The sequence below is a fragment of the Talpa europaea genome, assembly GCF_964194135.1.
Source record: "Talpa europaea genome assembly, chromosome: 14".
NCBI classification, from domain to species: Eukaryota; Metazoa; Chordata; class Mammalia; order Eulipotyphla; family Talpidae; genus Talpa; species Talpa europaea.
The window spans coordinates 88,713,363-88,738,856 of NC_140082.1; the positions used below are offsets into that span (position 1 = coordinate 88,713,363).

Here is a 25,494-nt window from a genome sequence, read left to right on the forward strand (position 1 = left end):
TAAAATTGAGTAATTTAGAACCAGAATTAACAGAAAAATTTTAAGCGATGACAAGAGTATTTTTCACCCACTGGTGAGAAATTTGAACCAGATGTTCATATGTTCCCAGACTTTTCTCCCAGATTAATCACATGATTTATCTGATTATTGGGTTTAGGAACTGATGTTGTGAGGTTAAACTGCAAGTGATGATAAAATACTAATACTGGCTTTGTTTGTATTAAACTTTCACTGTTTAAGGTATTTTCATTCCCCTAATTTTTAAAACCTTCATACATTCCAGCAATATTGGAGAGTCACAAGATATGTTTTATTTACTCTTTTAAATAATATTAGGTATTGGTGTGGATAATCACATCAATTTGCGAAAATAAAAGAATATTCCCTTATTTAATGTTACTTTCTGCAAAACTCTGAGAAGCAAAGGCAGAAACCAGGAGGGGCTTCCAAGGGAAAATAATGGTAAGTGATCTAATACCAATGACCAAATTACCATCCCGAACCTTCCCTTTCCATATTATTGTGCCCCTAATGAGTGCCACCATGAGGCCCGGTAGCACGTCTCTGTGTTTTGAAGGGAAACAGCAAAGGGCTTGGATGAAGTATGTCCATCTCAGAAATGGCTTGTGCACCTGAGCTCCCAGCCATCAGAGAAACAGATGCACCTCTTCACCAAGCACATCATTCCTAGCAGAACGTGACTGCAGTTTTCAGTTTATCTTCTCTTGTATTTTAAATGGAGACAGTGAAGGGACCTCTATGTATCCTGTTTATACATAGAAAACAAAAATTCTTATTTAGCACAGATTGTCAGACACATTTAAAAGTATTGTAAAAATTCATGCCCACAGAGATAGTTGCCAACGAACAGTTACTAACAAGAGCGGTAATGACCATTTTTGTCTGGAGTAAAAAGACTTGTCCTTGTTCATTTTATCTCTGAATTGCCTAATCTAGCCTCAAAGAAGCAAGGGGCTTGTGGATTTGGGCTGGGTTCAGATTCCAGGAGAGAGGAATGCTAGGGATTTCAGAAGGGTTGGAGTCTGTGACTATGTAATTTAGAAAAAAAGTGAAATAGAAATCAAGAAGTTGCGATTAGCCGAGGGGATGTTTTAAAAAATTGAGGGAAAGGGGCCTTCCCTGGTGGCGCAGGCAGTTGAGTGCAGCGCTGTGAAGCTGTCGGCAGCCTCTGCAGTGCGGGTTCAATCCCTGCCGGCCGGCGAGAACCCCACATGGCACGCAGACCTCTCCTGCCTCTCCCGCTGCTCCCCTCGGCTGTGTATTTCATCAGTCTGTCTGTTCTGTTCCCCACTCTGTCTCTGGTGAATCCTCTCACCCTTCTGCATCTGGCCTGTACCCCAGTTCTTGTATAAATAAAAATAAATCTTTTAAAAAAAATTGAGGGACAGGTCCCTGAGCAAGACTGCCTGGTAGGGACTTTAAAGAGTGCTGATTTAGGCTAAAAGGAAGGAATGTCAATTGAATGAGATCCATTTATTATGGAATGTCAAGCATAGAATGCAACTTCCACTAATTGGCATTACAGTTTAGTTCTTGACTAGTCCCACAGAAAGAGGGTTTAAACTGGATTAAGCTAGTAGGAAATGCACATCTTAAATGTATTAAAGGAAGGTCGAATCATAAATAAATCATCCTGCCATCTTAAACTGCCAACAAGGTGTTCAGCAAAAGCAATGACCTGATTAGCAGATAGGAGACTCAAGTTTTAAGTTAGCATCAAAAATATTAAATTGTCATGTAAATGGGGGGGGATTGGAGAGTGTTCTTCTTTCTTCTGAGAGATCAATTAATTAACATCTTATTGCATCAGGGATATCATCTGCTAATACCTAGCAGCTTTTCAGGTGTGATTGCCTTGGTTAGCAAGAGTTTGTCAGTTGCTGCTCTGAGCTATTTTTAATGTTATCTGTGAGAAAGCTGAGTAATTGCAGGATTTGTGGTCATGCTGACTTGCCAGAAAAAAATGGAAAACTGAAGAAAATGCTATTTGCTTCTCCTGCAGAATAGACAGATAAACATCTATGACTTAGGTGGGACTTAAGAGCTTTCCAGGGCCAGCTGAGGGAGGGAGCCCTGAACACTCATAATGCAGGGCTTGTGGAGGCTGGCTTTGTCTTTATCTTGTGGCTTCCTGATGATTATTACATCTTGAAAATTTACCAACATCATTATGATTGATCTCTGAAAGTAACAGGTTGGGGACACTTTGTTCCAATTTTTCCAGTGTGTAAGTAAACATACAATGATAAAGTCTCAGAAATTAAGGGGCAATGTGGAATATGTATTTTACCTACAAAATTTTATTATTTATTTATTTATTTTTAAAAGATTTATTAGTTTATTTATACAAGCACTGGGCACAGTCAGAAGCGCAGAAGGGTGAGAGAATTCACCAGAGCCAGGGTGGGGAACAGAACAGGCAGACCGAAATACACTGCTGAGGGGAGCAGCGGGCACGGCAGGAGAGGTCTGCACACCATGTGGACCCTCGCCCAGTGGCCGGGGATCGAACCCACGCTGCAGAGGCTGAGGGCAGCTTAGCAACCCAGCGCTCAACCACTACACCACCGGGGAGGCCACCTACAAAATTTTTAAAGCATTTTAAAAATGAGATGTATTTCACATGCCATACAATTGCAGTCATTCAAAATGTCCAATTAAGTGGTTTTTAGTATATTCACAGGTAGGTACAGCTATCACCACTACCTTATTCTAGCACATTTCCATCACCTAACAGAAACCTTGTGCCCATTAACAGTAATTCCCCATTTCTTCCCTCCCCGCAGCTTTATGTCTTTCTTTCCTTTCTTTCTGGGGCTCCCATTGTGTGTGTTTTGGATATGCTTAATTGTGTCCTAATGGTCTCTGAAACTATTTTTTAAATTTTCTTTTCTTACTATTCCTGACACTGGATACTCTCAGTTGGACTGTCTTAAGATCACTGAATATTTTTTTTTGTCACCTCAGATCTTCTGTTGATCGCTGCTAGTGAAATTTTCATTTCAGTTATTTACTTTTCAAAATTTCTATTTGGTTATTTTATGTATTTTCTGTTTCTTTATTGATATCAATTTGTTGAAAGCTTGTTGTCATACTCTAGCTCTTCAGATCTGGTCTTGTTTAGTTCTTTGAAGATATTTATAATAAATAATTTTAATCGTTGTCAACAAGTCTAATATCTGGGCTCCTATATGGACAATTTCTATCAAGTACTTTATTTCCTGTATATGGGTCATGCTTTCTTACATTATTTTGGGTAGAGAGGTTGCGCCTCCCATAATTTTTTGGCTGAAAGAAAATAGCAGAGTGTTGCAAATCTGGAAATTGGGCTCCTCCCCTAAGCAAGGGTTTGTTTTTTGTTTATTAACTTTTTTGAATTTAACCTATAAAGGTCTGTATTATTTGTTATGTGTTGCCACTGAAGTCTCTGATTGGCTATTTAGTGGTCATTTAATTGTAAGAGATTCTCTTAGTTGCCTGGAACTAATAAGTCCAAGCTTATTAGTTTAGAACTAAAGTATTAGTTTAGTTTATTAGTAAACTAGTCTATTAGTTTATTAGAACTAAACTAATAAGCTTCTGTTAGGAGATTTGTGGGCATATTAGTGCTTGCCTCCACCACTGCTAGTTTGTTTACAACTCTGCCTTAGTCTTTATTTTCTGCTTGTACAAAGATCAATCACAGGTCGGAGCCAAGGGCCTTCACAGGTCTTTTCTGAGCATACACACAGGCAGGCTTGTAGGCTGGTAAATGTACACAATCCTAAGCATTTATATTCCCAGGAATAGGTTGGAGCTTTTCAAATCCCCCTATGGACATTTCTTCTTCCCAGCTTTTAGTTAAAAATGTTGTTGTTAGTTCACTGTTTGCCCAACTGCTATCCATTGCCTCAGACAACCATGATGTTCAGCAGTTGCTTCTGATTGTTTTTGACAAATGCCCCTGGGAAAAAGACTGTTTCTACTTGGCAAGTTCTGACTTAGGTAAAATAAAAACCAGGGTTGTGGATTCCTTTTGCCTATGGTGAGGGAACAGAACTAACACTCACCCAATAACTTTTCAACAAAACAACCTTATTGAAGAATCTTGACACTACTTTCAAGACATCACTAATTAGATTTTACTTGCCATCTGCTACACTGTCCCTGTCAGAGCTCAGTAAAATGTAAATTCTGAACAGATGACAGAGTGAAAGGAGAAAACAACACCTTCCTGATAATTGTGGATACCCAATCTGGATCCTTGGGAGGGGAAGCAACAGTATCTAAAGGATTGCTTCTTGATTTAGGATTGGCAATGAGTGAATAAATGTATACATTTTACTCCCTAAAGATTTATTTGTGGTTTTCTCACCTTGGAGAAGTAGTAAAAAAGGAGGAAAGCAGTTATTATCTTATATAGGAGAATTTTTCCTGTGAGACAGTATTTTGACATTATTCTCTTTGATAAAAAGATGTAAAAGTCATATCAACTATGGTTAGCTTAAAGAGTATATTTTAATTTAAAATATATAGTAGACAAAAGATAGCTTTTGTTCTGGTCCATAATACCTAGCCATGAGAATATTTTCATTTCTCATATTGCTAAAATAGGGATAAAAGGACACAACTAAACTTCTAATGATAAAACCATCTGATATTCTTCTGGGTCTTAGCAGGAATAAGCTAAATTGAACTAAATTCCTTTTTTTCCCTGCAATATCAACCAGGGAGCTAGACCACTTTTTCATCAGTAAAATGATGGGAAATATGACTGTGGTAAAACCATTAATACTACAGCCACACTCAGCTATACTCATACCCATGAAAGGAAAATATGCTTGGGCCATAAAATATATCCTTCCCAAAAAGTGTAGATTAGGAAATTCATTAATTTGTTCATCTGTTCATTTAGTTATTATCTATAATGAAGTAGCTTCTGTGTCCCAGCAATTCTCTTGCTATTGGAGACATAGCAGTTCAGCAAAACATGTAATGTCCTTGTTATCACAGAGCCTATATTCTCGCGTAGAAGACAGAACTTAAGTTAAAATAACGGCTGGTATGTACTAGAACGGAAATAGTGTTAAGTGTAAAAAATATATAATGTAGTGAGACATGACTCCACAAAAACAAAATAACCAATCCAGTCAAGAAATGGGCAGAAGAACTTAAACGACATTTCTCCAAAGAGGAAATGCAAATGGCCAACAGGCATATGAAAAAATGTTCAACATCCCTTATCATCAGGGAAATGCAAATTAAAACCACATTGCGATACCACCTTACACCATTGATAATGGCACATATCAAAAAAAAGCAACAAAAAAATGTTGGTGAGGATGTGGTGAAAAAGGAAATCTCCTGTACTGCTGGTGGGAGTGCAACTGGCCCAACCACTCTGGAAAGATGTCTGGAGGTTCCTCAGTCTACTAAAAATGGAGCTACCATATGACCTGGAAATTCCATTCCTAGGGATCTACCCAAGGGACACAAAAACATTGATTCAAAAAACACCGGTACCCCTATGTTTATCGCATCCCTATTTACAATAGGTAAAACCTGGAAACAACCCAAATACCCAAAAATAGATGACTGGATCAAGAAGATGTGGTACATACACACAATGGAATACTATTCAGCAATCAAAAAAGATAAAATCATGCCATTCACAGAAATGAGGATGGAACTAGAAGGGATTATGCTGAGTGAAATAAGCCAGAAGGAAAAAGAAAAATATTGGATAGTTTCACTTATAGCAGGAATATAGGGGAACCCAATAAGATACCAGTGTAAAAAAATAATAACAGTACAAAACACAACAAGGCAAAAATGGATGATTATAAATCAGAGACATCCTGCAGGGGAGGAGGCGGGAGAGGGATCAGAGGGAGGGAGGGAGGAGCACAGGGGACTGAGGTGATGGTACATGGGTGCATGGGGGAAGGAAACTCTATGGGGACTACATATTGTTTAAAAATGAGCAATGATGTAAAAACATAATAGTAAAAATATAATGTAGTGAGAGGAGAGAGGGTGGCAGTTTGGAGTATATACCTAAGAGAGAAAGCCAGGGATAACTGGGGAGAGAGACTCTAAGAAGATGGGCCAGCACAGGGAAATGCCACACAGAAAGTAGAGTGGATTGAGTGACATGATCAGGGGAAGGGGAAAATCTCAGCAGGCGAAAGTAGGACCTTCTGTAATGGATATCCTGCAGAAAGAGGATGAAAGTCACGGCAGAGTTTTGAACAGAGACGTGACAAGACTCTTGCAGTATTGTGTGGAGAAAAGATAATGAGGAAGGTTAGGAGTGGCCAGACAGGAAGCAGAGAGCAGACTCCTGAGAGATCAATGTTGCTGGTGATCTGGGTAGGGTGATGCTCGTGAATGTGGTGAAGACGGCCTCCTTATATTTTGAGGGCAGAAGTTGTAAGGTTTGCTGGTGAATGGGATTTGGGGTATGAAATAAGGAAACGCCAAAGATGACTGCAAGATCTTTGGTCTGAGCATTTAGAGGGATGAGGGAGCCATTTACTTCTTTGCCTGTTTGAACTTGCTGGAGAGGTGGGTGTGCATGTGTGTGAGTGTGTGTGTGTGTGCATGTGTATGTGTGTGTGAGGGGGAGGGAAGGGAAAGACAACAATAAATGTGAGCTGCTCAGAAACTGAACAAGCTTCAAACCAATGTATTTTCTGCCATTATGTCAAGAGAGAATAAAAACAGGCACCGAAGAAAAAGAAGTTATTAGAAGATTAGGTTTTAGGTAAAGAAATTTCCAGACTTCTACTGGGCCACCGATTTTCAATTTGTTGAAAGATCTGGTTCAAATTCTTGTTTGAAATGTGTAACTGTGAACAGTTACATAAACCTTCTAACTGTAGTTTTTAAAACAAGAAGTGGAGACTGTTTTGAGGATTAAGTGACACATACAGCTTTATTCTCTGAACTTTTTTCCGCATGCTTTACTGAACATATCAAAAAAAGGAAAGCCATCATATAGTGATAATCTAATTTTTCTCTAAGCTTTTACTTAGCAAGTAGTTATTGGAAGTCATGAATATAGGTTATGATGATAAGGTTTGAAGTGGATTCAATTCATATACAAAATGTAGTTAATCCTCCAATGATGTATAACCTAAATATGTATTGATAGTTTAGTTAAAACTGAAAGTTCAGGAGGATGTTGATACAAACATGAGTGCTATAAGGAATTAGTTTTTTAAAAAACAAACATTCATTGATCACCAATTATGTAGTAAGCATTTTGCATCCTCAGCCCTGTGAGTTAGATACTACTATTTCCCTTTGGTGGAGCTTGAGAGGCTGATGTATTTCCCATCTGATATTGAGGCATCTTAAACTAGGATAAGTTATGTAATTTGGCCACATTTACATAGAAAGTGGTAGAGTCAGACTGGAGTGCCCACAGTCTGATACTATGACAATGCGTACGGACCTTCCGCCATTTTGTTTTCCTGAGGGGACTCTGAGGTTGGAGAAATTGCTGTGGATCAGAGTAGCTACAGAATGTCTCATGAAAGAGACAATGCTTGAGAAGTTTCCTGGGCGTGGGGGGTAGGGGTTTGAATGGGTAAACTAACCAAGAAAAAGAGAAGGAACGAGTTGGATTTCAGACATGGTTTCACCAGCCCGTGAGAGGATTTGATAGTTGGAAGAACACAACTGTTCTGGGAACAAGGAGCTCTGACTTACACTGCATTTGTGTGAGGCAGTAATAAGAGTTTAAGTTGGATTGGTGAGCTGAGACCAGTTTGTAGGAAATCTTGAATGCCAGCCAAAGTGGTTTACACATTCTTCTTTAGGTAACAGGAAGCCAGTGGAAGACTTTGAATATCAGTTTGGCACCCTGTCAAATGGAGAGAAACATTATGAGAGAAAGGAGATGAGAAAAACCAATGAGGAGATGACTATGACATAAGTCAGATATGGGGTGATAAATCTTGTGTAATTTGTCTCCTTGCGAATCTGTGTGTCAAAGAATAAAACCCAGCTCTCTATCCCTTCCCCTCCTGTCTTCACCATTGAATTCTTAGAATTATGGATTTTTAGTTTTTATTCATTTATCATTTTTACTGAGGTAACCCTGGTTGACTCATGGTATATGATGCGGAGGTATAGGTTCGCACCTCTTCAGATGTGTTAGCACCCCCAACACCAAGGCACAAATTATGGATTTTTAAAGGAAAAAAGTCTCCTGGGATAGAGATTATGTGCCCTAGTTTTCTTTTAAATAAATAACTGCCCCGATTCAAGATAAGATAAGAAGCTTGTCTTACATAACACGCAAGCAGGTGTCAGAGCCGCAGCTGAAACTCAGTTTGTTGTCTGACCTTCTCTTCAGCCGGATCAGCACCAGCATTCCTGTTTTTCCACTTTCTCCTGCCAGACTTCAAAGAAAAGGCACTCTAACTCCCCTAGGATTCCCTCCATTTCTTTTTTTTTTTTTTTAAAGGATTTATTTATTTATTTATACAAGCACTGGGTACAGTCAGAAATGCGGGAGGGTGAGAGAATTCACCAGAGCCAGAGCGGGGAGCAGAGCAGGCAGATGGATGAAATACACTGCTGAGGGGAGCAGTGGGCAACAGGAGAGGTCTGCGCGCCATGTGGGACCCTCACCGGCAGCCGGGAATCAAACTGACACTGCAGAGGCTGCAAGCAGCTTCCACTGCAGAGGCTGCAAGCAGCTTCGCAGCCCAGCGCTCAACAGCTGTGCCACCTGGGAGGCCCTCCCTCCATTTCTTTACCTAGGATGGTATTGGCAGCTAGCACTGCTGTCAGTAGATGAGGTGAATATGGCCTAGCTACTGAAACCCCCAATCAGCAGAAAATAATTTTCTACATGTGTATTCCTCGCCCCCAAAGACTCATCTGGATTTTATTATACACCAGAGTTAAATACACGGACATCCTCTGGAGAAAGCAAAGAAACCCCCCCCCCCCCTTTGCTACCCCTCACAGTTAGCAGGGAAGGGAAGAGTTGTGACTCTCTAGAGACATCTTTTGGCTTGATGAACTCTCCAGGGACATGTAAATGTCCGGTCTGATTTCTGGTCCATAAGAAAAAATTACCTTAATATGAGTGGAGCCTCTGAGACATAGAAAAGGCAACAAGTAAAAAACCATGAATTCTTTCCATCCAGGAAGAGAAACTTAGGTGTTATTTAGTCTTATGGCCCACAGTAAATTTCTGAGCTTCTTAGGGAAAACTCAGCCCTAAAATTAAAAACAAACAAACAAAAAACCTCTTGCATTAGGGATAAGACACCAGAACTCACATTGAAATTTTATGAAAAACAATTTTAATTGTCCTCACTGTTCATGATCTTAAACTTTACATGAAATTTTTTCATCTCTCTGACAAGGAAAGTACAGTGACTTTTAATCCAAAGCAGTCTGCAACAGTCAAGAGTCCCCTGAAGGTGAAGATGATCTGGAAAAGTCAATATCCCATAATTAAATTTGTGGAATTGACAGTGAAAATGAAGTCCCAGTTTTAATTTAGACATTGGCTGCTCAGAGAAGAAATGTTCTGAAAGCAGCAGAATGGGGAGCTGGGGTTCACTTATTCCTTAGATAAAGATGGATTTGTTGTTTACCACATCCTGGTCACTGTGCTGAGTTGGTGCTGAGAAATTAACAGAACTACATGGACATGATGTTTGCCTCACAGGCATCATGCCCTAAATGTAGGTGCCTACTAAAGCTTGTTCACTGCTGTTCTCTGTAGAATAAGCATGCAGGTCGCGTAGTAGGTGTTAAACAATGAATACTTAGTGTCAGGACATTAATTATTAACATATGATTTTATACAGCATTTTTTTTCTTTTGAATACAGTTTTATACCTGACACCAACTTGTCAAGTATGACGGGGAATATTCATTTTACATACGAGAAAAGTGGAGACCAAGATGTCAAAAGACTTTCAAGACTAGTGGTCCAGTTATGGCGTAAGACTCACAGGCCATCAATTATTAAAATACTAAGTGGTGAAAATCTTTCTTTCTTCAAAGAAAATTTGACTCCAAAGTCTAATGCACACATCAGAGAGAAGTTGATTCATGAGTTGATGTAGGTGTGGGCAACAGAAGGTCTCCATTTCTGTAAGGTCTCTTTCTCCCTTTAGTTCCTCCAAGACCCTGAATTGATATTCTGAAGTGGTGGCTAATATTCCGGGCATCTTATCGGTAAACCTGTTCTGTATTTCAAAGCTCACTCTGGGTTCAGACACAAATCTAATCATGCAACGTCGGGCAGGTCACCTAACCTCTCTCAGTATCTATTTCCTCATCTGCAAAGCTGGAATTATAATAACAAATGCCTATAAATTACTGAGAAGACTATTGGAGATTATATATGTTTTACTAATAGTTTGTTTGTACAGAAGCTTTTAGTTTGATGTAATCCCATTTGTTTATATTTCCTTCTGTTTCTGTTGCCTTTGGAGACAAATCCACAAAAACACCATGGAAGCCAATGTCATGGATGTTTTGCCTGTGTTTCCTTCTATGTATTTTGTGGTTTCGGGTATTGCACCCATGCCTGTAATCCATTTGAGTCAATTTTTGTGTATGATGTGAGATGGTGATCTAGTTTCATATTTTTGCATTTGGTATTCATTTTTAATTCTTGTATTTTTATTGCCCAGATTCCCAATACATTTTTTTTTTCTTTAAAATGCCATGGTATTACTGAACAGTATTTTTGTATTGGTTGCTCTGAATCAGTATCCTCTGATATGTAAACAATATACAAATTATTGTAATATGTGGCTTTGATTTTTTGGATTATTTTATGAGTTTTCTCAATATAGGTTTTAGTATTTGTTTAGATCCTTAGCTTGGTTTTTCTTCCTTAAGTGCTCCTGTTATTTGTATGTTGGACAATGTTTGTTTATTTTCAGTATTAGCCACTGCCACTTGAATTCTTTTTACCTCTTTCTTTGTCTCCTTAGAATTAAAAAATGGCTTTCTTTACACATTTGCTCTTGACACATTATTCTTTGCATTTATTCAGTCTATGTTCTTTCCAGTCTAGCTTTTATTTACAAAATGACGTTTTCTTTTTCTAATCATTTAATGAGCTGTTACCTCATTTCTGAATTTTTTTTAATTTTTGCATATGTTCTTTCACAAATTATGGTATTTCTCTCTTTTGAAATTATAACTTTAGGAAATATTTTAAATGTTTATTTTGAAATAATTTGTCTATCAGAAAAGTTGTAATAATTGCACAAGACATCTGGTATACCTTTGAGCTAGCCTCCCCAAATGCTAGCATCTCATATGTCCATAGCATAATGATAAAGACTATGAAATTAACATCAACACACTAGCATTAATTGCTCTACAGACATTATTCAGATTTCACCCATGGTGTCACTAATATACTTTGTCCAGGATCTTAACAAAGCCTTTAGCAGTCTTGTCTTCTCAATCTCCTTCAGTCTAGTGTAGTTCCTTGGTCTTCTGTTGTCATTCTTTTTTTTTTTTCTTAAAGATTTATTTATTTATTTATTTATTTATTTATTTATTATTTATTTATACAAGTACTGGGTATAGTCAGAAGCGCGGGAGGGTGAGAGAATTCACCAGAGCCAGAGCGGGGAGCAGAGCAGGCAGAAGGACCGAAGTACACTGCTGAGGGGAGCAGCGGGCGGCAGGAGAGGTCTGCGTGCCATGTGGGACCCTCCTCTGGTGGCCGGGGAGCAGCTGGGGATCGAACCAGCGCTGTAGAGGCCGCGGGCAGCTTCTCAACCCAGCGCTCAACCGCTGTGCCACCGGGGAGGCCCATTCTGTTGTCATTCTTGATCTTAACTTCTTAATGAATATTTCTCTGTTCTTTGTAGAATATACATTGGTCTGGATTCGTCTGAAGTTTATACATTATTGAATTCAGATTTTGTAGTTTTATCGAGCAGTGCATTGGAGAGACTCTACCCTTCTCTGTCTTGGTCAGGGGGTCTGCAGTTTTTCCCTCATAATGGTGACATTAACTTGGATTATTGGTTAAGGTGGTATTGGCCAGATTTCTTCACCATTAAGTTATTATTTTTCCTTTTGGGGTCAGTATGTATCTTGCAGGGAGAAACTCTGAGCTTATGTGAATATCCTATTACTCATGATACTTTCACCCACTAATTTTAGCATCCATCCGTGATTCTTGCTTATAATAATTTACTACTCTGGTGTCTGCCAGATGACAACTTTTTATTGTCCTTCATTCCATCTCTATTTACTTGTTGGAATTCTACTGAAATGAAGAGCTACTCTTCCCGCCCCCCCCCAATTTATGTATTTATATCAGTATAGAATGATGAAAATTTGGGGGAAATAATACATATTACTTCCATTGCTATTTCATCATTCAGTTCTTACCATTTTGGGCCACTGGCATTTCCTTAAATTGATTACTCTGTGATTTCAGCATGTTTCCCATTATTTTTGAGTCCTTCTTTACTTTCTGGTTCCATCATGAGTTCCAGACTGCTCCAGCCCCACCTCTGAAACTAAGCATTTCTCCAAGAATTCTTTATTTCTCTTAGTAAATAATGATACCTAGAAACTAAGATAGAAACATTCTATATGTTTATTGCTACAGGGTGCTATTGTTTCTAGGGCCTCACAGTAGATAGAGGTAGAAATAGATGTGTAGACACACACACACACACACACACACACTTTTGCAATTCTTTATTTGCAACTCCTTCCTGGGACGATGTGGAGCCTGGTTGTCGTTATTCATAATAAATTTACCTATTTATTCAATTGTAGAATACACACAAGTAATTTTACAATTGCTAACTCAGAATTTTATACCCTTATGACAAACAAATCGGTGTCCTGTTCTTTTGTCTTTTGCTGTGCAGTGTGCAGTCATAATTTAGCTTTCTAAAGTTACTGAGGTTTGTTATTTTCTTCTTCCTTCCATCGGTGTTATTTATTTTTTCATAGAGTTTAAGTTCATTCGTAACGGTTTATACAATCCATTTTGGATTTTATTCATGGCTGGTTATACTGATTCCTATGAGGATGTGCAAGATTAACTTAGTTCTAAATGTTGGAACAATAAAAAAGGTATGGCCGGAGATGTGTCACATGCCCATTATCCCTCCCACTGCTTTTCATTCATCTGTTCTTCATGCTCCATTCCCACGCGTCTGCAAGTAATCACTTAATAGTTTCTGATTTAGCTTTCTTAAGATTTTTTGCACAAAAGAATAGACACATGTAGTGTTTTCTTATCCCCTTCATTCTCACATATGCTTTTTATATTGTACATAATTTTTATTACTTAATTATTCACTCTGAAAATCACCATTATGTATCAGTTTACAGAGAACTTACTCCTTTTTTTTTTTAACAACTGCACAAAACCCCATATTGTGGATGCATCAAATTATGTAACTGCTCTTTTATATGGATGTTAACCCTTATGTGACTATTATATCCTGTGGCCTTCCTGACTTCTTCAATTATGGGAGTTATTCAGTTTTCTGGAGTTTTCCATAGACACATCTGCAAACAGATATGGCTAAACATCATCTTTACCAATTAGTGTGCTTCTAATTTATGTCTCTTGTCTGAGTTTATTGGATAATATTTATGGATATATGTTGAATAGTCCTGGAAATGGTGCTCTTGATTAGCTTGTTCCTGATCTGAATGGAGAGACCTCTAGATTCTCATTGACAACTTTTAAGATTTCTTGCTTAGGAAAAATATTGTGTGTGTGTATGTGTGTGTTTAGAAAGAACCCATCGATTTTTTTTAAGATTTATTTTTATTTTATTTATGCATACAAGAACTGGGGTGCAGGCCAGCAGTGAGGGGGGTGAGAGGATTCACTAGAGACAGAGTGGGGAGCAGAACAGGCAGATTGAAATACACTGCTGAGGGGAACAGCAGGGAGACAGGCGAGGTCTGCTGTGCCATGTGGGTCAGCAACCTGGTTGGGGATGGAACTCATACTGCAGTGGCTGGAATAGCTTGATAGCACTGAGGCTTAACCCCTGTGCCACCAGAGAAGCCCCATTCTATCAATTCTTAATCCAATCATTGCTTAAATGTTTCTGTCAGTAATGGGTGTTGAAATTTATCAGAAGTATTTTTTAACATATGGAGATAATTGTTAGTGCTTGATTAAAAAATTCTTTGATAATTTTCCAGTCTGAGAGCTTTTGGCAAAGATTATTAGTGGATTTAAATTTCACAATTTGAGCAAATCATACTTATATTTGGCAGGTAATACCAGGTGGCCCCAGGTTAGCCAGCCAGAGCAGATGCTTCCAGGAGGTTGTTCGTTGGCTGGTCTCAGGGTTTTGGCATAGCCCGAGGGTTCACCGCTCCTTGCACGTGTTGGCAGACTTTTCACGAATAGATCTGGGCTGCAAGACAAAGCTTTAGAAATGTCCCCTTAGAGTACTAACTGTTTCAATGTGAGCAATATCTATTTTTCATTAAAGCAGTTGTATGGGGTGGGGGTGGAGTGCTGTGTAGGAATATGGATTAGCTGGTTACATATTCTCGATCTGTTCAAGGGAGACTGTAAAGCTCATCCATGTCGGGCAGTCTGGCCCGATTTCAGCTGAACTTGTCCTGGTCTTTTTATCTTCTCAATTGTTCCATTATATTGTTGAAAGATTGGATGAAATCAGATTGCTGAAAGAACTTAGAGAAAACAGTTGCATTTTAACTCTGTATTGGTTTTCAGATTAAAACATGCATGAGACTGAAACATCGGTGGGGAAAATGGGGTGGGCACGCGGGGAGGAAGCTCTCTCCAAACCTTTTGAGCCAGTGTCTGTCTGGGAGAGGTCTGGAGCGCCTACATAGCATGCGTTCTAGGTTTGGGAAGTGTGGTGACAAGAACATCCTTTACACAGTACAGGATTCCTTTGTAAGTGTTAACTTTTCATTCCTAGAGGTAGGTATACCACACTACTCTTACGTCATTGTGCTTATAACCTCTCTGGGGATCGTGTTAAAGTGCAGACCTGGGGGTGGCGGGGGTGAGGGACCATAGTGTCTGCCTGTTGTATGAGCCTCCCCCCAACTCCCCCTCCCCCTGATTGCCCGCAGGGCTGAGGGCTGCAGGTTGGTGCCCATATATTGAGGAACGAGGACATTTCAACTAGTTTGTACTTAGACTGACCTATGCTTCAGAGCCCAATTTGGGCAATTCATTTAGCAACGTCATATCAGTTCTTCTGGTCTTCTCTTCCAAACCTCAGCTTTGACCTGGGTCTGGCACTGGGGAGCTCAAGCCTCTGGTGGCGTCTTACTGTATTGTTGGTGGTGGTGTTGCTGGGCCTTGGGTTTGGTGTCTCCTTCCCCCTGCTCTCTAGATTATTGATATATCCTGAGCATCAGCAGTCCCGGCCAACCTGGCTGCTCTGAACTTAATTATTGTGGCCTAAAGACGAAGCTGCCTTTTGTTTTTACCTCTTTCTCCACAGAGCAGTGTTCAGTGTTTATTCAGAAAGCGCTGGGTGCTGTCTTTGCCAGAGCATGCTGTTCTGTCTGTTCTGTCCCTGAAGCTTTCTGCCTCTTTTGCCTTTGTAGACACTCCCCTCCCGGGCCCAGGCTGCCTCCTGTCATCAGGCAGTGCAGTGGGTGATGAGGCCACTTGCTGGGTCTCAGACACACGCCTGTCCTGAGGCTTCAGAAGCTGCTGTGCTGGGGGCACAGACATCATCGGGCCTGAGGTCATTCATTCAGCCCGACGGGCACCGGCTCTCACTTAGTGGTCATGGATGGATGGCGGATTTTTTAATCATTTTATTGTCTGACTGCAGCTCTCTGGTTCGCCTTCAGGACGTGACTCACTTGTCCTTTCTTTCTCTGGCATGTGCTCCTCGCTTTGCTTTGGGGGTCTTGGTAGGTCACGGTCTGTGGCTGAGGCCTCTGGCTGTGTTACTTTTCATGGGGCAACCCCCATTCTGAGCAGACACATAGACCCAGAGTTAAAATAAAAGAACGAGTCCTAGTGATATCATTTCTCCCAGCTATCAGCCCCCACATTCTCCCTTAACCTGGTGATCAGTGGCTTCTACTTAGTGACCTCTTAGTTTAGACAGACGCTGCTGATTCACTGGTCAGTAATTTCAGCTGAGATGCTTTTGTTTGGTCATAAAAGGACCATGCTTTTAGGCAATCAGAGGCTTTTGTTTTTAAGGGAAGAAGTATGTTCTAACAAAAGCTGCGGGTTTTCAGGTGAGATATTTTCTAGGCACAGGCTGCAGGCATCTAGAAAGAGCAGGCAGGGAGTGGGCAGCTGTCAGAGGAGCAAGCAGGGAGAGGAGGGGCCTGCGCAGGATGGTGGTGGGCTTTGAACCCCACCCAAAACAGCAGTGTCACTGTAAAGTCATTAACTAGGCCCAATTCCGGTCAGGGATTCTACCTTCGAAACACCTGTCAGAATGTGGGACCTGGCGTTAGTGAGGCCAACTTTCTGGGTTTGTCAGGGATGGACCAAGGGTCTTTTCAGGTGCAGGAATTTCAAGGCTAAATGGCAATATTCCTAGACACACTGGTGATTGGTCACCCTAAAGCTGCATACTTTGTGCAAAAAGGCTTCGTCTTCAACTAGACTGTATTAAAACTAATGCTTTTTTTTTTCTTTAATGAGGAATCAGATCAAATGACTTGTGCTATGGAAGTTGAAAGGAAGTGAATTCTCCCCACTGTCCCCCCCCACCACCACCTAAGTTCTCAATTTCCCATGGGGAAAAATAGCAATGCTCGCTATTATATCCTTCTTATTAGCAAAGCAGGACTTCAAACTCTATTTGAGGGATGACCCCCTTACAGGAATTAGAGACACTGAATGTATTGCCAGCTAGTCATAGCTGTCCATCTGCTAATTCTCTCCACATAGAGGGAGCAGCTGTCATTTCAGAAATGCTACAGTAGATAATAAGATGGGGTGTATTTCATCTTCAAATGCTTAAAGCAAATCCCTGGGAGGAATAGCAGCAGTTCCTCTGACTGCATGAATCTCTGATATTATTAACACAAAATGCCAAATGGATTTGGAGATTGGGAGCAAATGGATTTGCTTTAAAAGGGAAAGCACTCCAGCTAGCTGTCGTACATATTGTAATAATCCGCAGTTGCGTAGACAGAGGAACTGCCGAAGCCTTGGGCACACACAGAGACACTCCGAAAATCACAGCCACACAGAGAGCCTGGAATACAAATACAAACATACGGGCCTCCCAAATCCACACAGCCTGTCTACCAAAAGAATACATCGTTGCCTCCATCCTCACCAAAGCAACCAAATTTATCGCAAATTTAGCGTCCCTAAGCCTCACACTGGCCCGATTCTCTGTGACCCATGCACTTAGATGACCTTAGAGGCCACCTTCCTGTCATTCTAACCAACAGTCCAAAGCCCAACCATCCATTTATGTCGGTGATTGCCTTGCAGTTTTTCTTAGGTGAATTCTGTTCTTTTTTGCCCCATCGCTACCACCCTGAAGTGTGTTCAAGTCAAAGGGGACTGAAAGTTGGACATGGCCTCTTGTCCGGGGCTCCTGGCCAGACTTCTTCTCCCTTCCAGTCAACTTGCATTAGCTTCCTGATTGTTCTTTTTTTTTTTTTTAAAGATTTATTTATTTAATATAAGCACTGGATAGTGTCAGAAGCGCGGGAGGGTGAGAGAATTCACCACAGCCAGAGCAGGGAACAGAACAGACAGACTGACGAAGTACACTGCTGAGGGGAGCAGCGGGTGCAGCAGGAGAGGTCTGTGCACCATGTGGGACCCTCTCTGGTGTCCGGGGATCGAACCAGTGCTGCAGAGGCTGCGGGCAGCTTCGCAGCCCAGCGCTCAACCGCTGGGCCACCAGGAGAGGCCCCTGATTGTTCTTCATAAGGAAAAACATTCGAATGAGGCAAGGAGCCAAGAGGCTAGTCCTGGAGGAGCCACGCCTCCCAGGCCTCTCAGATGCATGAGGCTCATGGTGAGCAGTTGTGGATGAGGTGTGTGCTTACATGGAGGGGCAGCGTGGCCTGGGCAGGTGGGGACAGTGCATGCAGATATTTCTCCATGGAGGCATCTACAACAGATCTCATCTCATTTGATCCTCAAATAATCCTCGGAGATAAATTGAGCATATCTAGTTGTTTTTTTTTTTTCCCCATAGGAGAACACTGGCTCTCAAAAAGGTCCCAGATCCCACCTCTGCTGACAGAATTGAAGCTGGGACTAGGTTTTAACCAAAAGCTCAGCTTATTCTGATTGCAGCACAAAACTACATGATAGAGATCAATAGATAAATAGATCAATACAGATGATAGATGGATAAAAACTAAATTGCATATGTAAATATAATTTAGGGGGTTGTAATCTGGAGCAGTATTTGTGCTATGAAGTGACCTGTGGGCCTATTCCATGTGGGTATCGCCACTGCACTTGGGAATGAAGGGAAGAAGAGGTGGAGAGAGTTGGCACATAATTGCCAGCTATTGTACCCATACGGTGCCTACGCATCCATGTATGCAAACAGAAATGCTTTTAAGGTGCCTCGACAAATTCCATTACTTTCAATATTATGAAGAAGAGACAAATCCCCAGTGTTGATGAAATTCCAGGTCAAGGCAAAAGGAGAATCTCAGAGCAGTCAAAGAGAGTCCTGAGGCTAAGGGAGGCCGTGCCTGCAAACACCTTGATTTGAGAAAAGGAATTCATTTAAACCCAACAAATCAGTTCAGGAGCAAGTCCGGGCCATCTGCTGATTTCTGTTGCTATCGGCATGAAAGATCTGCTTCCATCCTACCTTCATCCTGAATCGCCAGGCAGAACAGATAAGCCCTATTTCTAGATGTCATTGCTCTTAAGAAGCAGGGAGGGGGGGAAAAGGCAAGAAAAGAACAAAAATGCCGGAGAGGAATATGCAAAAAACCTACCATTTCTCGAGTCTAAATATTTTAATGGTGAAATCAGAATAAATGATTAAAGTAAAGATTTTTGGTTTCCAGTGAGCTGTGCCAGGGGACTGACAAGCAGCAGGAAACTAATATTTAAAGATAATTTCAGAAACATGGAGACGAGAAAGAAAAAAGAGGAGGCTGAACCTTTTTCCTTCTACCTCCAAGATTTGTTGAATATAGTGTTTTTTTAACAGAAAATCTATCGGATTCCACATTTAATGATGTTAATGCATTTTTGCATTCCAAATAATTTACTGAACACCACCTCTGGCACAATTACGGTGTTAGGACTTTGCTGGTAACAAGGAGACTCTGCCCCCAGGAAGCTCACAGTCTAATTGGGAAGGCAAGAGAAGTAAAATAAAAGAAAGTAAATTAAATAAAATCCCATCCAATGGGGTTTTATAAGAACTCTGATTCAGGGGCCCTTGGGATTCTATTGCAACAAATAGGAGCAGAATGGAAGGCCCTGCGGACCTGACCCCCAAAAGTTGACTAGGTGGGAAGAGGTGGCAGAGGGACAGCAGGCACTGGTGATCAGGGGGAGCTGTGAGCGCTTTGTGGACTGGAGTCTAGAAGGACAAGGGTGAAGGAAGTGGGTGAGGGGGGTGTCAGGGCTAGGTGCTGGGTGCTGTGCTGCTCTTTCCCATCGGTGGCGCCTTGCTTGTTAGCCCAATTGAGTCAATGCCACCTTAGCAGGACTTCTGGGAGCTTCCCTGACCTTGGGCTGCACTTGGTCACCTCTGGTGGTGGTGGGGACCTTACCTGACAGCTCAGTCTCCTTCCTGCTGGACGGCAGCCCCTGCTGGCTGGAGCCAACTGTGTCACCTTTGTAAAGGAACGTGATACTTGATACCCTCCTGTGCGAATATCTCCCTTCCCCAAATGAGTGGACGTGTGACTTTGAGTTCATTTCTAATGAGAGCTAATATTCCGTGATGATGACTTGGAAAAGATACTGGCTGTCTGGGTAAATGTCAAGCTTTCTGTTCATCTCTGAGGATTGGAAAGAAGAGATGTGATGGGAGAAATAGCCTTGTGATTTTTCAGAGGCAAACACTGATGTAAACCCTGTTTCTAAGTTATGTGATCTGGGCCCATTTATTTAATCATTTCTGAGCTTTGGCCTCTTCATTGGAGTGCAATATTATCCACCTGGCAGAGTTACTGGACCAGCTGGAAATATCATATATAACACACCCAGCTTGCTCAATTGAATCCACCTTGATTTTCTGTAGAATTGAAGGTCCCAGAGGTGAGAGAAACTTACCAAATCTGTTCTCTGTGGATCTATATAGCGGGGAACTACTTTTTCCAAACTGCGTCTTAAAACTCTGATAACCCAATATCAAGTCAATTATGGTCTCCGGTTCTTTTGGGGACTATGAATAATCACGACGCTTTGGGAGCTTTTAAAGACCCATCTGCAGATTTCTGGACATCAGCAATTGATGCCAACTGGGCAGAAGTCAGAGGGAAGTCGGATTCATTAGCTTAATTGTCTGTCTTGTTGAGCTTTATTTTCTCAAGTGATTTTCTTCTAAGTGTGTATTTATTTGCTTGCTGTTTGTTCCCACAGCCACAGATGCTCGCTGAGAGGGGAGGACTTGAACCGGCAGTGGCTCTCGCCCAGCGCTGAGCTCCAGCCGACCATCTACCATGCCAAAGGCCTCCTCCACTACCTGAGCAGCATTGGCCGGAGTCCCGTGGTGAGTCACTTCCTTCCGCCTGTGCACTCTTGGCTGGTTGCACCCACCTTCCAGGAGGCGGATTACTTTCTCACTTTCTGTAATCAAGGCAGGAAAATCACACAAAGGCCAAAGAGCTCTGAGATTCAGTTCCAAAGGGGCTGTGTGCCTTTTCCTCAAGCTGTCCTAGCAAAGGACTCCAACTGGGTGGCTCAAAGAACAGAGCTTCTTCCGTCACATTTCTAAAGGCTGGAAGTCTGAAATCAAGGTGTCCGTGGGCCATGATCTCTTCAGGGTCTCAGGCAAATCCCTTCAGGTCTCTTGCTGCTTGTCCGCACCCTTGGCACTCCTTGGCATGTGGCAGCATCTCTGCCCTCTCCACCTCCATCTGCACGTGGGCACTGGCCCTCTATCTGTGTGTCCCACATGTCCCTCTTCTTCTAAGGACACGGTCACTTGACTAGGGCACACTTAGCTCATATGGCCTTAGCTTAGATGGATTGCATCTGCAGAGCCATCTTTCAAAATAAGGTCCTGTTCATAGATACTTGGGGTTAGAGTTTCAACCTCTCTTTGGGGAAGGACACAATTCAATCCACAACAGGGGCAGACCATTGGCTCAGTCCTCAGTGAAAACTGGGCAAGAAATTGCATTTCCTCCCACTTTATTTTTCTGGCTTTTTGGTGATTGATCAAGAAAGAAAATGGCTATGCCTCTAACATGGTGTTTAGAAAAAATCCTCTAGTTGTGCAGATTCTTGTGCAGCTTGGATTTATTAAATTCCAAAGATAATTATGGCACTGTTCTAGGCACTGCCACAAGCAGGCTTTTCTTCCAAGCTTGTAGCAACTGCAATTGATGAAAAACAGATTATTTGAATCCTGAGGCTTAAGCTCATCATCAGAAAGGAGGAAATAGTACCCAAGTGACTGTATGAAAACAACCGTTTATTGAGTACAAATTATGAGCATAATCTATCCCCCAAATCATGGAGGGGCTTGTGTCCAAAGTTAGTGTTTACCCAACCTAAGGAATTTAAGTGAGCATGAAGTTCACAGATGGGTCAATAATCATGTTTACCATTAACCTCCTTTGCTCCAATCACAAGGCAAACAAAAGAGAACATAAACAATTGGGAGTATACGAACATGTTCTATGTGGACAAAACAGTGGCACATTCAATGAATGTCTATTGAGACTATGGGCTGATGTTGAATATAGAATATAGAATCATATTGAAATCTCAAGAAGATTAAGAGATCAAATGATTTCCCTGAGGTCACTGGGAAGTATCCAGATTTGGGATTCAATTCTGATCTGTGATTTGCTTCCTGTAGTCCCAACTCTCTTCATCGCTTAGTCTTTGGAAAGTATATTTGAGGGTCCCCAAGACCATTCTCAGGTTTAACAATTCTTTAGAAGGACTCAAGGCTGTTATGTTCATAATTATGGTTTATTACAGTGAAATCTGTGTGTGCACATATCATGCAGGTGAAAATCAGCAAAGGTAAAAGGCACAGAGGGTAGAGGCAGGAGAGACAGTTGTTTTCTGGGTCCACTCCTAGTGGAGTTGTACTGATAGTGCCACATTCTCCGGCAATAACATGTGTGGTGACATAAAGAGCATCGCCGGCCATGGAAGCTTACCTGAGCTGTGGGGTCCAGGTTTTTATTGGGGTTCATTTCATAGCCATGAAGCATTTCACGTGACTGATCTTAGTTACTCAGCCCTTACCAAGGTCAAAAATGACAGTTTATGCCCCAAGACCACCGCCATTCATTGTTAACATCAACCATCTGGCATTACCCGAGGCCCCAGGTAAAGAAAGGCTCTTATCCTGTAGAAGATTCCAAGGATATGAAGATAGTCTCCCAGGATCTATCAAGGGCAGGACCTTTTTTAAAAATGTGCAGGGTTTGAATGCATCAGACTTGCTGAGTCAATCCTTTCTTGCAAAGAGAACAAAGCACATTCTTTCTTCTTAAGAATTCTCTTTCTATATTGATGAAATGTACAATATTTTCATGTTAACCACCCCCCATCCAAGAAGACACTGTCGTCTGTATTTTCTGCCCTCTATAAGCAATTTTAAAGTTTTCATTACAAAGATCCAATCTCATGGTCAAGATATGGAGAAAATGTGTTCACTGGGTAGGAAGGCTCAGCTCTGGGAAGAGAGAGAAAGAGACTTAGAGGCAGAGTTTGCTACCTGATGCACCTCTCAACACACACATCCAGCACATCCAGCCCATAACAAGCAGGATTCCTCTCTGCTCTGACAGCCTCTAATTGAAGAACAGAACATTTATTTTAAAGCGTGACAGGTGAAAACCTTGTTTAAAAATATAAATAAACATTAATTAACTGTAAACATGACAGCTGCAGACTTGTTTCCTGCTGGGACCATCTGAGAGGTGGGTGAGAAACAGCTGAGCACTAAATGCTATTCACAGTGACACAAAGCTCTCTAATGGCTCAACACCATCTTTTAGTTACCACGGAGGCTGTATTGAGCCAGCTCCCGGCCGAGAGCAGGACTGCCGCTCATCTGTGCCTGGGCCTGTCCTGTGCTGGGAAGGGTCCCCTTGTGACAAGGGTGACTCTTGGCTGTGTGGCTGCAGATAAGCCATGACTCTGCCCACCTCTGGCTCTCATGAAAATATTTCCTGAAGCATCAGGAGGTTCAACCTCTTCTAGAAGTTACTCAGGTATTTCTCTATCGGCAGGTAAAATAACATGAACTCCTAGGACCAGTAATGATACAAGTTGGTGAGAGATACCAGCCCCCTGATGTTGTTGGTACTGCTAAAGACCAGAGAAGCCATTCAATTTATAAGTGATAGGGAAATAGTCACATACTGCTTCACTGATCTATCCACTAGCCCCCCCCCCATCTATTCATTCTTCCATCCATCTATCCATTGATGCATCCATCCACCATCCATCCACCATCCATCCATCCATCCACTCACCCAGCTGACCACTTATTCCAAGTGTGTGTAATCGCTGGGTTAGGTGCCAGGCAAAGGCAATGAAAAAATTTTCCTTTTCTCTGGGGAATCTAAAGTTTACTTTGGTAGAACATGGAGTCTGGTAAGCAAAGAACCCAAGGTAGTGCAAAATGGTAAAAACTATAACAGACACATTTAAATTGTCACAGGGACATAAATGAAGGGTTGAGTCATTTTCCTTCAAGGTTATGGAAAAGCTAGAGTCTGCAGGTGCCATTTGAACTGAGCTTGAAGGATGGTAAGAGTTTTGCTTGGTTATTTATTAAAATAAGGCTGTGATGCATTCTTTCCAAGACAGCCTTAGGTCTGTCTATGATTGCTTAGATAACTTCTTCCTGGTGAGGCTGGGACTCTGATGAGTTTACTATGCTTGTGGTCACTGCATAGGGCAAAGGGAAGGAAGCTTTTCATTAACTGGAGGCACAGACACATCTGACATCACCCTGATCTTATGGCCCCTTTCCGATTCTCTTGAACCCCAATTTTCTGTCTCATTTTTTAAAGAGGCAGGAAATCTGCTCCAGATGTTGGATACAAAAGTCTAGAAACAGTAAATATTAACATATTCATACATTGGAATACTATTCAGAAATTAAATTAAGAAAAGAATAGTGTACCGAGAAACTCAACAACATGGATGGATTTCAGCAACATATTGAGTGAAATAAGCCAGACACTAAGGGGTACATATGCTATATTTCTATTTATGTAAAGCTTAAGATCAGCAAAAGTAATCAATGAAGAGACAAATCAAGAAGGAGATTGAATAATAAGGGTCAGGCGGGAACGTTCTAGTTAGTGGAAATATACTATCTCTTGATTGAAGGGTCAGATATATCCATACCCATCAACTTGTACCTTCGCAATCTGTGGATTCCACCATCGGGACATCCTCACCTGAACACAAACAGTTCAGGATAAATCAAGGCAAGGTCACAAGGCTCTGAGTGCCGTTAGCAGACCAGGGCGGCCCAAAATAAGAGTCATGTAGGTCGATATGACTATGCTCTGGAGTGAAGAGGCATACAAGTCAAGTCAAGGAAGACATCTTGCCCAGAAAAGAATAGACTGTAGAAGAGGATCACGAGAGCAAGGTGCACAAGGAGAAAACCCTAAGGAAGCAATAGGTTGGACAACCAGCTAGTGGGAGACGTGGAGTCGGCTCCGCTCTGTGGGCCCCTCCCGAGGGTGTGGAGGCTTGTGGCCCAGGCTCTGGAGTGAGGAAAGCACCCGGGGCTCCAGCTGACGTGCAGAAAGCAGGTCAGCAGCTGCTTCTGAGTGGCCTGTGGCCGCGAGTCTGGCCCCTGTGTTGTTACAAAGATTCTGGGCTCTGGAGTTAGCAGAGGGATTGATTCCCAGCCCCCTGACTGTGGCTCTGCAAGCACATGTTGGTAAAGGGATTTCCAGGCTCTTTGAACAGCTCATTGATTTCCGTTTACGACTCACACAAACTCGGCTGCCTTCTGCCAGGGGACAGGGCGGGCATATTTTGGTTTTATCTTTGTCTGGGGCCCAATGGAACAGAATTTTCAGCTACTTAAATGCTTTTCCTGGTCTTCCTCTGTTCCTCTGGCATATGCTTTTAGTTAATCAGTTTCTTTTAAAAGAGGCACAAAGGAGAGGGCAAAGGGATGGCTTGTCCCTCCTAGAACCTCGTCGCAAGCCCTTCAGGATACTCTGTACACACTTTTTATTTTATTTCCACTTTTTTCCTCAGAAGTGGCAGAAGAACAAGAGTTGCTTTGGCTTATTTTCATCCACTCATGCTAAAGTACTCAATCTAGAATCCCCCTCTTTTTGTCCTTGAGGGTTTGGTAGGGAAAACAATCC

At 41.6% G+C, this 25,494-nt stretch overlaps 1 protein-coding gene across 2 annotated transcripts in view; it reads left to right on the forward strand.

Annotated features, from left to right (window-relative positions):
• AGBL1 (AGBL carboxypeptidase 1) overlaps positions 1-25,494 on the forward strand; it is a gene marked incomplete at both ends in the record, with an annotated part of 583,725 nt that overhangs the window by 293,295 nt on the left and 264,936 nt on the right. For both annotated transcript variants that reach the window (XM_084254285.1, XM_084254284.1), the window contains one exon: positions 20,543-20,672. In XM_084254285.1, the coding sequence (XP_084110411.1) occupies positions 20,543-20,672 (130 nt within the window). The remainder of the gene's footprint in view (positions 1-20,542; positions 20,673-25,494) is intronic.